The 13,343-nt window shown below is 45.4% G+C and overlaps 1 protein-coding gene across 1 annotated transcript in view; it reads right to left on the reverse strand.

Annotated features, from left to right (window-relative positions):
• Positions 1-13,343, reverse strand: part of LOC119181513 (putative peptidoglycan muropeptide transporter SLC46) — a 335,450-nt gene that overhangs the window by 249,573 nt on the left and 72,534 nt on the right. Inside the window, exon 3 of the mRNA XM_075882962.1 lies at positions 4,996-5,186. Coding sequence (XP_075739077.1) covers positions 4,996-5,186 — 191 coding nt within the window. The remainder of the gene's footprint in view (positions 1-4,995; positions 5,187-13,343) is intronic.

A 13,343-nucleotide genomic window follows, 5' to 3' on the forward strand; every position in this document is an offset into this window, starting at 1 on the left:
GACATTGCCTGTCACTACCCCACGCATTACGTGACAACACTTTTCAAACATTCATGGCTTTTAAAGATTTTGTTTTTAAATACTTGATGTGCGGTACGAAGGTTAACTTGTTGTCCAAGATTAAGCCTAATATTTATGCTCCGCATTAACAGACAGACGTTGACCGTTCAGTTCAATGTCGGGTTTTGAGTGCATGTCTCTCTTTTGGGAGAACAAGACACATGTGCTTTTTTGTGGGTTCAGTCGGAATCCGTGTTCCTCTGCCCATTTGGAGACCTTGTTTAAACCTAACTGAACCTGGCACTCACACATTGCCAAATTGCAAGATCTAAAGCCAAGCTAGACGTCCTCGACATATGTACAATAAAACATATTGCGAGAGATGAACAAGCGCAAGGAATTCATTTTGATGAGAAAAAGTGTGCAGTTATGTACACCACCTTGCGGCACGCCTGTTTTCTGGACAAATGTTTGGGAAAGAACGTTGCCCCTCGGACACGGAATGTCTGGTTTGACAGGTAACTTGCGAATATGTGAAACATTCTTCCGCGCACGCCAAGGTGGGACAGGTCTCTTAGAATTCCAAAGTGCCATGTTGTATCATAAGCCTTTTGTATATCGAGGAACACCGAGAAAAAATATTGTTTATGAACGAAAGCGTCTCTGATCTGTGCCTTGATACAAACAAGGTGATCTGTGGTCGATGTACTCCATCGAAACCCGCACTGAAATGGGTAGAGCAAATTGTTTGTTTCAAGGAAACGTACAAGTCGGCAGTTTATGATTTTTTACGAAGTCTTTGCACAAGCAGCTTGCAAATGCAATAGGCCTATAACTCGAAGCTAAAGAAGGATCCTTGCCCTCTTTCAAAATGGGAATAATAATAGCATCTTTCCAGGAGGTAGGGATAGTGCAAGAAAACCAGATAGCACTGTACAAAGTAAGATTTTTTGTGTTTCCATTGGTAGGTTTTTAACATTTCATACACCACACGGTCAGAACCTGGGGCAGAAGTACTGCAGGAGTTAAGAGATGCTTGGAGCTCAGCCAAGCTGAAAGCTTGGTTCTATACTTCGTGTTTTGTGCATTTGTGTTTTAATTTCTGCTTCTCAATTCTTGTTTTGTGTTTTTGGAAAGCGTCAGTATAGTGTGACGAGCTGGACACCCGCTCCAAGTGTGCACCGAGGAAGTTTGCCTGATCTTCCAAGGTATCACCCTGAGTGTTTACGAGTGGAAGTGTGTGTACTTGTTTTCCTGCTTTCCTACTGACCATGTTCCAGACTTTAGCCTCCTGTGTGTATGAATCGATCCCTGACAAAAACTTCTGCCAGGTTTCTCTTCTGGCCTGCCGATGCGTTCTCCTGCCTTGAGACTTTATTTCCTTGAAGGTGTCAAGATTTTCCGCTGTCGGTGAGTTCCAAAGCAACCTCCATGTTTTGTTTTGCTGTTTGCGCGCGTTTCGGCATTCAGAGTTCCACCATGGCACACGCCGTTTTCCAGGGTGTCCATTTGTTTGTGGGATGCATTTCGTTGCAGCATCAAACAAAAACGCTGTGAAGTAGTTGACAGCAACATCAATGCTTAAAGTACATGTGTCGCTCCAATCTAGACGAGTGATGGTATAATACGGTTCCCAATCGGCTCTGTTTATGAGCCATTTGGGAACACGTGGTGGACACTCAGTTGCTGTAGTTGCGCTCAAAACTACGGGGAAGTGGTCACTTCCGTACAGATTACTGACGACTTTCCACTGGAGTAGAGGCACAAGAGACGGAGATACTACGCTTAGGTCTATGGAGGAGTAGGTGTTATTAGCGAGATTATAATAGATTGGTTCTTTTCGATTTAGGAGACACGCGCTCGACGAGAGAAGGAACTGTTCAATCAGCCGACCTCGCGCGTCGCAACTAGAGTCACCCCATAGCCTGCTATGCGCATTAAAATCTCCAAGGAGAACATAAGACCCCGGAAGTTCATTAATTAAAGAGTGTAAATCATGCTTTTGCAGCTGAGAGATAAGATAAATGTAAATAGTGCAGATTGTGATCAGTTTATCAAAAAGAACCGATCGAACAGCCACTGCCTCCAAAGATGTTTGGAGTTGTAAGTGTGTGCATGCAATTAATTCCTTGATTCACTATGATGGCAACACCTCCGGATGATGTCGAGACATCATCATGGTCCTGCCGGAAAATAACGTACTTACGAAAAAAATTTTGTGTTTTGAATTAGGGTGTGCTTCTTGTACACACAGCCCTTTTGGGGAGTGTTCGTGTAAAAGTTCTTGGATGTCGTCAAGGTTTCTGAGAAGGCTCCTGACGTTCCATTGTATAATTTGAGTGTTCATGGTTAATGTAAAACAGTGCTGTGTGTACGAAAAACGAGTGGCTGCTTAGACAGAGAGTTTGAGTCCACGTAACGGGGCCATCACCAGGCCCTGTTATCTGCTTTTTTGTTTTGTTTGCGCGCTCCAAGGAGCCACGCCGCTCTTTCGGCACCAAGGGTACCGACGTATCCATTGCCTCCTCGGAGGCACTGGATGCCCGCACGTGCGGGCTGTTAGTTCGAATTCAGGGCTTCGCCTGGTGAGGTGAGGCCTTGAGATCTGAGGACTCTGGAGTATCCGGTCTCTGTTTGGGAGTAGGCGGTGTAGCCTGGACTACAGCCGCCTTGGGGGCAACAACCGCCAGCTCGTCATGCGCGGGCCGAAGGAGTGGCGAAGGCTGGTGCGGTGGTGCCCCCTGACGCGCCGCATCAGCGTATGTATGTCCATAGAATGGTGCGACTCTTCGTCGTGCTTCCTTAAATGAAATGTTCTTCTCCCCTTAAATGTAAATATTTCTTTTTCTTTTTTCCAGTATGTGCAGGAGCGTGAGTATGCGGCATGGTTTCCTTCGCAGTTTACACAATGTGGCGGTTGTTTGTAGTTCTCAGACACGTGGCCTAGGACTCCACATTGTGCACAAGTCTGGCAACCACGACAGGTTTTAGAGCCATGGTCATACCTCTGGCACTGGAAGCAGCGACGAGAGTATGGTATGTACGGCCTGATAGATGTCTTCGTGTACCCTCTTTGAATAGATTCTGGTAGTTTACATGATGCAAACGTGAGTATTAAGTGTTTCGTTGGTGTTTCCTTATTATCTCTTGTGCGGATAATTATCTGTATATTAGTGACATTTTGGCTCTTCCACCCCTCCAAAAGTTCAGTTTCGGTCAGGTCAAGTAAGTCTGCGTCAGATACCACTTCACGAGTGATGTCCATAGATCTGTGTGGTGTTACGGTGATCGGTACGTCACCAAACGTTGAGAGGATGTCTAGCTTTACAAATTGTGCTTTTTCCCAAATTTTGAGGAGAAGGTCTCCACTAGCCATTTTGGTTACTTTGTGTCCAGCTCAGAGAGTTCCAGTAAGACACCTGGCAACTACGAAAGGAGATACGGTCCTGGCTTGCTTTTCGGTTTTTTCACAGTGACGGACATGGAAATGGGGATATGTTTCTATTGGCTGGTTGAAGAAATTGATATCATCGGTGCGTACCCGCTTTAGGCCGGTACGATCAGACAGTAGGGGGAGTGCTCCATGCATGCCGGTCTTAATTTTCTTCAGCAGCGTTGGCGGCCACCCACCACGGAGCCCAACAAGGGGATGCTGCAAGTTTTCAGGTGCTGAAAGCTTGCAGACGTCAGCCGTACAACACTGCCATAACCCAGTGCACCTAGGCCAAGGTAGGCTATTTGCACAGGGTTAACCCTTGCGTACAGGAAAATTGGAAGTAAACAGAAGAGATAAGTAGACAGGACAGACTAAAAGTGAGAGATAAAGACGAAGTTGTAGGGGAGAGAGATGGGAAAAGGCGACTGCCGATTTCCCCTGGTGTGGGTCAGCCCAGGGGTGCCGTCTACGTGAAGCAGGGGCCAAAGGGGTGTGTTGCCTCTGCCGGGGGGCCTTAAAGGTCCAATCACTCGGCGTCGGCTCAACCCCCAGGAATCCCTTTTCCCGGGACACGGCAAAGCCACGCATGGCTAGGCGTGGGAGCGAGTCGAAACTCCCCAATTCGCTCGGGTCCGTGGTGTCGCTACGCACCAAACGCCTACTTACGCAGACGCTGAATAACATTATAAGCCACTATTTCTGCAGTATATACAGTCTATAACAGGTACAACAAATAGTGGTCCTAAGATAAAAGAAAGACGCCAATTCAAAACTACTTTAAAAAAACAGATGTTCCGGCTGCTGTACGGGGACCTTGTTCAATAAAGTCACCTTTCGGGAGCTGAAGCATTCGTTTTTAAAGGGTTTTTTCGTGAGTGTCTTTTATTTATATTTTTTCTTGGATTATCCCTCCCCCACCCCCCGGAATATTTTTGTCGAATTCTTGGTTACAACCAGTGTCACCTTTGATATTTCTTTATTCTACTGCTATCACAATGAGTATATTGCTCCTCTGGCGAATTGCTCGTTTTCTGTTCCGCAGAATCCATTTGTATGCTGCTACAGTGAAAAAAATACCAGCGCGAATAAATAAACGGTGTCAAACAGACGAAGACCACGGCGCAAACGTCGACTGCCAACTTGAGAATAAACTTGCTTCCTTGAAAAACTTGGTAATTACAATCACCATATTCCCCATCCCCAGTAGTCTAGTAGCTAAGGTACTAGGCTGCTGACCCGCAGGTCGTGGGATCCAATCCCGGAGGCGGCGGCTGCATTTTGATGGAGGCGGAATTGTAGTAGGCCCGTGTGCTCAGAGTTTGTGCACATCAAAGAACCCCAGGTGGTCAAAACTTCCGGAGACTTCTTCTCTACAGCGTCTCTCATAATCAATATGATGGTTTTGGGACGTTAAAACCCCCATATCATCATTACAATCTCAATATTTTCAAACATACTCTTTCTATGCCCTGATATTTTTTTCTGTACTTATGAACCGACTAGCTCTCGTGAAATTGTTACGTATGCGACTAGTTCAGGATTGCTCCCCATGCACTCACTTGTCGCACCACGGCCCGAGGAAGATGGAGAGAAGCGCGGCAGGTGTGAGTTGCACGAGTAGTATGAAGAGCGAGAAGTTGTTGGCCACCCGCTCAATCGCGTTCTTCGTGTCGGAGAAGTTGCTGAAGTTTTCGCACAGTGAGGGATCCAAGCCCAGATGGTAAAGGCACGTCTTGGTCAGCAGCAAGTCCTGTAAATACCGCAATTTAGCGGGAACCTAAAATCAATTGCAACGAATGTCTCATTTCCAGCATCACATACATTCAAAAAGAACTTTGGTGTATGCTGGCTGGTATGAACTCCAACACGGGGAAAATACGCTGTCGAAAAAAAGTGACAGTTTCCCTAAAGCGGCGAAGCAATGAATACGATAGGAATATATTCGAATGTTTTACCAAGCAGGGGCTAGCATTTTAAGAGCAATAATAGTGGTAGTAAATATGCGCTTGCAAAGTAACCAAGTTTCCTGCGGCGCGGGCGCAGTCGATGGCCCCAACAAGGGTCGTGCGCATGACGGCATTGATATACGAATTGAGGCTAGCAATCAACTGATTTAGATTGGATCTCACGTTACCCTACAACACGCTGATGTAAAAGAACACGACTGCTTCAGGTACACTCTTGGCACAGTTTTTTCGTGTTGAGAGCGCAGTCTATTGAAGCTCTCGCCTGCTGTGGAGGCATAAGCCGCGCGTTGATCGTTGCCGAAATAGCGCGTCAACCATAAGTGCGCGGCTTGTGCCTCCACAGCAGGCGGGAGCTTCAACGGGCTGCAGAGCACGGCAACCATAAGCGCCCTCTCCTTTGTGTGTATATATATATATATATATATATATATATATATATATATATATATATATATATATATATATATATATATATATATATATATATATATATATATATATATATATATATATATATATATATATATATAATGGTTATTCTGACGAAGGCCGGTCCCACGGCCGAAACGTAAAGAAACCTTTCCGTTTTTCGACGTGTGTCTCCTTTTTTTTCATACTATTTACCGGCGTCCAAGAATTTAGTCCCTGCAATTATATATATATATATATATAAATATATATACATATATATATATACGTATATATATATGTATATATATATATATATATATATATATATATATATATATATATATATATATATATATATATATATATATATATATATATATATATATATATATATATATATATATATATATATATATATATATATATATATATATATATATATATATATATATATATATATATATATATATATATATATATATATATATATATATACAGGTATGGGATATGGCACAACGGGAGCGTTTTCAACAAGGATAAATATATTTATTTCCCAACAGTTTCGGGAGGGGTCCTCCCTTCATCAGGGGATGAGTTATACTGACATTAATTTCCAAACTTCATTGCTGCCGCGTCCCTCTCGCCTTGAAACATGTTTGCGAGAGTGAGAGGGAACTAAAAAAAGGAAAGAAAACAAAAAAACAAAAAGGGTGAGAAAAAAAGAAAAAGAAAGAAAAGAAAGAAAGTAAACAAGAGGAAGAACCACTGTCAACACTGAGAACGAAACCAACTGTCCGTGTACGTCCACATACGTTTCTTATCACGTGCTGTTCAGTTCTCGACGTGTGTCGGGCCACCCAAGATTGTCGCCGCGGTGCCGGGAGGGTCCTTGACGGCGTGCGTAAAGAAAGGGTTTCCCCGTAATGGGTCGGTCAGCGTGTGGCGTGCGTAAAGGAAGGGGTTCCTGTTAATGGGCCGGTCGGCTCTTTTTACCTTTAATCTTTGTCCGTTTCCCTTCAATGGTCATCAAGTGGTAGGCGAACGAAAACACTTTGTATGTACATGTGGAAAGAAAGAAACAAAAAGAAAGAAAAGAAAAAAGGAAAAAAACGAAAAACAAAAAACAAGAAAGGACAGTGTACACGTACGAGTCAGTCAGAAAAAAGCATGGTCTCCAGCTATCAATCTTTGTCACCAAATTCCTCCTGGCTTACTTCTCGGAGGCAGTTGAGTTTTCCGGGGTCCTCGTTGATGCCGGCTACTAATGTTCGAAATTTGAAAATAAAATATGCCTCACGCTGTTCGCGCTCGCGTCTGTTTGAGAAACCGGACTGCAAAAGAGTTACGCTGATATTTTCAAAACTGTGGTTTGGCAAGCGCAAATGTCTAGATAAAGGTAGCTTCGGCAGTGAAGTGGCGTGGTACCGGTGATTGTTGAACCGCAGCCGAAATGGCGTGTCTGTTTGGCCGATATATTCTCTTCCGCAGATGTTGCAATGTAGCATGTATATTACGTTCCTGGAGTCACAATTAAGGCTTTCAGTAATGCAGACTTTGAAATCAGAGAAGTTCCCTTTGGATTCACGTGTTGTGACCATCTGTGGGCATACCTTGCATCGAGCTTTTCCGTAGGGATGGCACCCTGATTGAAATTTGGGGGTGGTTGTTTTTGCTCTGACAAGAAGGTCCTTCAGATTTTTATCGCGGCGGTACACCACGTGAGGTGGCTTCGCGACGATAGAAGTTAGTCGTTTGCTTTGCCGGAATATGTTGAAATGGCGGGACAGTATGTTGTTGATTCGTGGCGCTGATGAGGAGTAAGTTAGTACAAGGTTCGTTTGGGAAGTCGTTTTAGATACTCAGTTTGGTCCCTTAATAATATCATTCCTGTTCACGTTGCGAGCACGTGGTATGGCATCATCAATAATGTCTTCCGGATAATTTTGTTTCAATAAGAAATGCTTTAGGTGTTCCGCGTGTCTGTCAAGTTCCCGCATATCGGTGCATATACTTCGGTACCGGTAGACCTGAGAATATGGAATACCTGTTTTGGAATGCTTTGGGTGGCTGCTGTTGAAATTTAGGTACATTTAACGGTATGTAGGCTTTTTGTAAAGGTTTGTTGATAAGCGGTCATTTTCGACCGTGACAGTGACGTCCAAAAAGTTAATGCTAGTTTTGGAAATTTTGTGCGTGAATTTTGTTGACGGGTGGCACTTGTTAAAATCCTCTATGAAGCGGAAAAGACTTCCCTCATCATGGTTTGATATCATAAAAATATCTTCTAAGTATCTTCTGTAGTAGAAAGGTTTCAAGGTGCATCCCTCAATGAATGGGATTTCAAGTGAAGCCATAAACGTGCTCGCGAAGTTTGGGGCCATTTTCGTGCCCATTGCAGTGTCAGTGACCTGAAGGAAATGCTTGCCATTGAACTCAAAATGGTTACAATTTAGTACAAGTTCAAGAAGTGTAAACAGTACCTCGCCACTTACACTAGTTGAGTCAGATTTTACATATTCAGAAACCATAGCCGCTATTCTGTCATGGTGGGGTATGTTGGTGTACAGTGAGCAGACGTCCATGGTCACCAGAAAACTGCCGCCTGGGATGTCGAGACTTTAAGTTTCACAGATGAAGTAGTTTGTGTCCTTTAGCTAATAGGGAAAATTTGGGGGGATGTTTTATTAAGGAATTGATGAATTCTGATATATTTTCTGTTGATGTGCTGTTACTGGATACTATCGGACGTCCCAGATTACCTGCCTTGTGTATTTTGGGGAGCAAATACAATCGACCGGGAACAGAATGGGCCGGTAACATTGCTTTTAACATTTTGCCGGTAATTTTCTCGTCCCGGCGGAGATTGTTTAGGGTTACTTTCATCTCCCTTTATGTCTCCTATATATATATATATATATATATATATTCAGCAGGAAGTTCAAGGGGTCTGGTACGTATAAAGAACACAAGCGAGTACACGTACGAAAGAGCAATACTTTTATGCCAACGTTTCAGCCGTGGCACGGCCTTCGTCAGGGATTCCCTGACGAAGGCCGTGCCACGGCTGAAACGTTGGCATAAAAGTATTGCTCTTTCGTACGTGTACTCGCTTGTGTTCTATATATATATATATATATATATATATATATATATATATATATATATATATATATATATATATATATATATATATATATATATATATATTGTAACAGCGAGCTGTGATAAGATGGTTTTATTTACAGTAGGTGAACGATGGTAGCTGCGGCAGCACACTGCGATCGTGCCAAGACTCTTCGTCCTCCTCTGCTTCTCTTCTCTATTTTTTTCTAGTCTGTTACATTCCCCTGCAAGCAGACGAAGCCCGTAGGGCGAGTTATGATGCACAATGAGGGTAGAAAGGTTTCAGGCGAGCAAGGCGAGTGAGCTGCGTTCAGCTCGATTGTCGACCAATGGCCAAAAGACGAGCTATTACGTAAGTGAGCTGGCTTAGACGCTCCAAAACTACAAATGGGCCTGAATAACGTGACAGAAGCTTTTTGCACAATCCACGCTCGCGTTGCTGTATCCAAAGTAACACCAAGTCACCTTTTTCGAATAAAACCGGTTCGTGACGGTCGTCGTATCGTTCCTTCGAACGACGTTGAGAGGCCAGAGTACGAAGACGAGCGATTCGACGGGCTTCTTCTGCGAGGCACAGGGTGTTTGATACAGAGTCGTCATTGTGTAGAATGAAGGGTAAGAAAGTGTCTAGAGGGCTTAGTGGCAACCTGGCGTACAACAGATAAAATGGGCTGAAGTTCGTTGTTTCATGTTTTGCCGTGTTGTACGCGTACGTGATAAAAGGCAGCACTTCATCCCAGTTCTTGTGATTGGAAGAAACGTACATGGCAAGCGTGTTGGTCAGCGTTCTGTTTGTCTATTCAACGAGGCCATTCGTCAGCGGGTGATACGGTGTGGAATGACGGAACTGTGTCGTGCATATGCGTAGTAATTCTTCAACGGCATCGGCAGTGAACTGGCGGCCACGGTGGCTGATAATAACACGTGGTGGGCCATCGCGAAGGACCATGGGGTGAAGCAAGAAGTCCGCCACAGATGCAGCGGTAGAAGAGGGAATAGCTGCGGTTTCGGCATACCGCGTAAGATGATCTACGCAGACGATTATCCAACGCTTCTTATTGTTAGATAACGGAATTGGAACCATAATGTCAATTGCTACTTGTTCAAAAGGTGTGATGGGTGGTGTGAACCGCTGAAGGGGACCTGGTGTAGCGGTGGCCGGGCGCTTGTGACGTTGGCACGTCTCGCAGCTAGCAACGTAACGCTTCGTCGTTTCGTACATCTTGGGCCAGTAAAAGCGTTCCTGCGTGCGGTTCAGCGTTCGTATGAAGCCGAAGTGACCGGACGTCACATAGTTATGCATGGCACGTAGAACATCGAAGCGAAGGCTCTCGGGGACAACTAGAAGAAAACGTGCTCCAGGTCTGAAGTAGTTAGTTTTATAGAGCAACGTTTCTCAGACAGGAAAGCGACCGCTGTGTTGGGAGGCACATGCGGCGGCAAAAAGAGGATCCAAGTTGAGATCGTTGCGTTGTTCTCTCTGGAAATCAGCCGTGTTGAGAAACGTGCTTGTAACAGCAGCAAGGCAGTCGTCAAAATTCTCAGCATCGCAGTCAGTAGTCGCAAGAGGAATCCGGGAGAGGCAGTCTGCGTCAGCGTGACGACGGCCACTCTTGTACGGCACCGTAAAGTCGTATTCCTGAAGTCGCAGCGCCCAACGTGCGAGGCGGCCAGAGGGGTCACGCAAACCGACCATCCAGCATAACGAATGGTGATTGGTAATTATCTTAAATGGCCTTCCGTAAAGATAACAACAAAACTTCTGTACGGCGAAAACAGCTGCCAGACATTCCTGTTCCGTAACTGTGTGATTGCGTTCTGATTTGCTCAGGCAACGGCTAGCATATGCCACGACATGCTCTGCGCCATTGTGACGTTGTACAAGCACCGTGCCTACACCGATACCACTAGCGTTCGTGTGGAACTCAGTCCAGCTAGATGGATCGAAGTGACGCAACAGTGATGCTGACGTTAGTACAAACTTAAGTTGTGAGCATGCGGTCTCACACTCTGGTGTCCAGTTGAAGGTTGCATCCTGTCGCAAGACGTTTGTCAGCGGATACACGATCTGGTCAAAATTTCCAGAGCCCTCTACTACGGCGTCTCTCATAATCAAATAGTGGTTTTGGGATGTTAAACCCCACAAATCAATCAATCAGCGGATACACGATCTCCGCAAATCGTGGAACAAATTGTCGAAAATATGAGCATAGGCCGACAAATGAGCGAAGTTCTCGTGCGGACTGCGGTGATTTAAAAGAGCTCACTGCTTCTATCTTGCGAGGATCGGGTCCGACGCCATCCTTGTCGACCAAGTGCCCCAGCACGATAGTTTGACGTTCGCCAAAGCGACATTTTTTAGGATTCAGAACCAGCCCAGCTTTTTCGATGCAGTCGAGAACAAGACTGAGACGGTTGTTATATTCGTACGGCCAAAGATCACAACATCGTCAAGGTAGCACATGCATATCTCCCATTTTAGACCACGTAATACTGTGTCCATAAATCTTTCAAAGGTGGCTGGAGCATTACAAAGGCCAAAAGGCATGACATTAAATTCAAATAAGCCATCCGGAGTTATGAAAGCAGTCTTTTTTTGTCGCCGGTTTCCATAGGTATTTGCCAATAACCTGACCGCAAATCAAGCATTGAAAAATAGGAAGCGGCATGCAAGCAATCTATGACGTCATCAATCCGCGGTAAGGGTTATACATCTTTCTTTGTCACAGTGTTTAGACGCCTGTAATCTACGCAGAATCTCCAGGAACCATCGTTTTTCCTGACAAGAATTACCGGGGCTGCCCACGGCTTGGACGACTCTTGCACGACTCTTGCATGTTCAGCATGTCCTTTACTTGTTCGGCGATAACTTTGCGCTCAGAGGATGACACTCGGTAGGGCTTTTGGCGGATGGGGTGTGCAGAGCAAGTGTCCATTCTGTGACGAGCGCGGGACGAGGGTAACTGAAGGGGTGCATCTCTATGTTTGAAGTCGAAAGCAGCAACATGCCGGGAAAGGACCTGCACCAGCGCTTGCCGTTCCGTCGTACTGAGAGTCTTGCTGATCATAGCGAGCATTCGATCCTCATTATGGCGAATATCACAAGCAGAGGAAGAGGTGGGAAGGTCCGTAGCTATTGCTGCTATCGAGTTGCATGAGGCTTCATCAAAGAGAGCTATCTTCATCCCGCGAGGAAGCACAACCAGCATGGCAGAACAGTTCAGTGCCCACAATGTTGCAACTCCTTTTGTCATGCACACAACAGAACAATGCACAAGTATGTTCTTCTTAAAACAGTTCTTGCGTAGAAGCCCCACTACGAGGTTAACACAAGCATCGTCGACCGCTGTGGAAGAGACTCGAACGGGTGTCAGGCACCAAGATGGTGCTATCACTTCATCACTCACACTGTGTTCCTGTCTTCGCCACGTTAGTCTTCTTCGGAAAGCGATGGTAGAAACAAATTGTTTAGTGATATTTCCCCACTACCACAGTCAACGGAAGCACCGCAAGAATGACATCGTGCGAACAACAAGATAGAAACAGAAATTCCGATACAAATACTTTTCCAGCCAATGAAACACTGACAACACATACACCAAGAGGATTAACCCACTCGCCTCCTACACCACGAAAGGTGATTGTATCGTCCCATGAAAACATAACTTTGCGACCTAAGTGGTTTCTGAAGGCGAGGCTCATCACAGACACGGTTGCCCCAGTGTCAACTAACGCCATCGTTGGTATTCCATCAATCAACACATTCACTTTGTGATCATAACAACAGGCAGAGGTATATCTTGAAAAGACCGTCCGGCGACCTCACCTCCATTGGCCGCGAATGCTAGTTTCCCGGCGGCGGCAAAGAACGACTCAGAGGTGACGGCGAGCGACGAGAACGGTTGGATGGTGGTGACGAACTCCGCCTCGGATACTGGCGAATCACTGAGTCTGGTCTCGCGCGAAAAACGGTCCCTTGGAAACAAGTCGGTTGCCCGCACGTCTTATGAAGCACCGGGTCTTGGTGGCGAAGATATGGCTGATGTCCTTCGTGATTGGTGGTGTTGTTGGCGGCAATACCGATGGATGTGCCCAGTGACACCACAGTTGTGGCCCACCGGAGGGTCACGTTTATACTATATTCAATGGAACGAATCCTGGGCCGCTGCTGTCGGCGAGGAAGTTCGTTATCACGCGAAAAACGGTTTTCTGCGACTCTCTGGAATTCATTGTATTCGTCGTAAGTTACATCTTGGTAGTAGGATTGGTACTGTCCTTGCCGCAGCGGGACGTAGTCCGGCTGAGAGCCCTGAGTATAAGAATGTAACTGTGCTCGTCGTGATCGTGCGTCATAGGCAGGGCCTCTATCGTATAGACGTGGCTGATACTGAGGTGTGGCATCAGAA

Source organism: Rhipicephalus microplus, unplaced genomic scaffold (assembly GCF_043290135.1).
Source record: "Rhipicephalus microplus isolate Deutch F79 unplaced genomic scaffold, USDA_Rmic scaffold_14, whole genome shotgun sequence".
Taxonomy (NCBI): domain Eukaryota; kingdom Metazoa; phylum Arthropoda; class Arachnida; order Ixodida; family Ixodidae; genus Rhipicephalus; species Rhipicephalus microplus.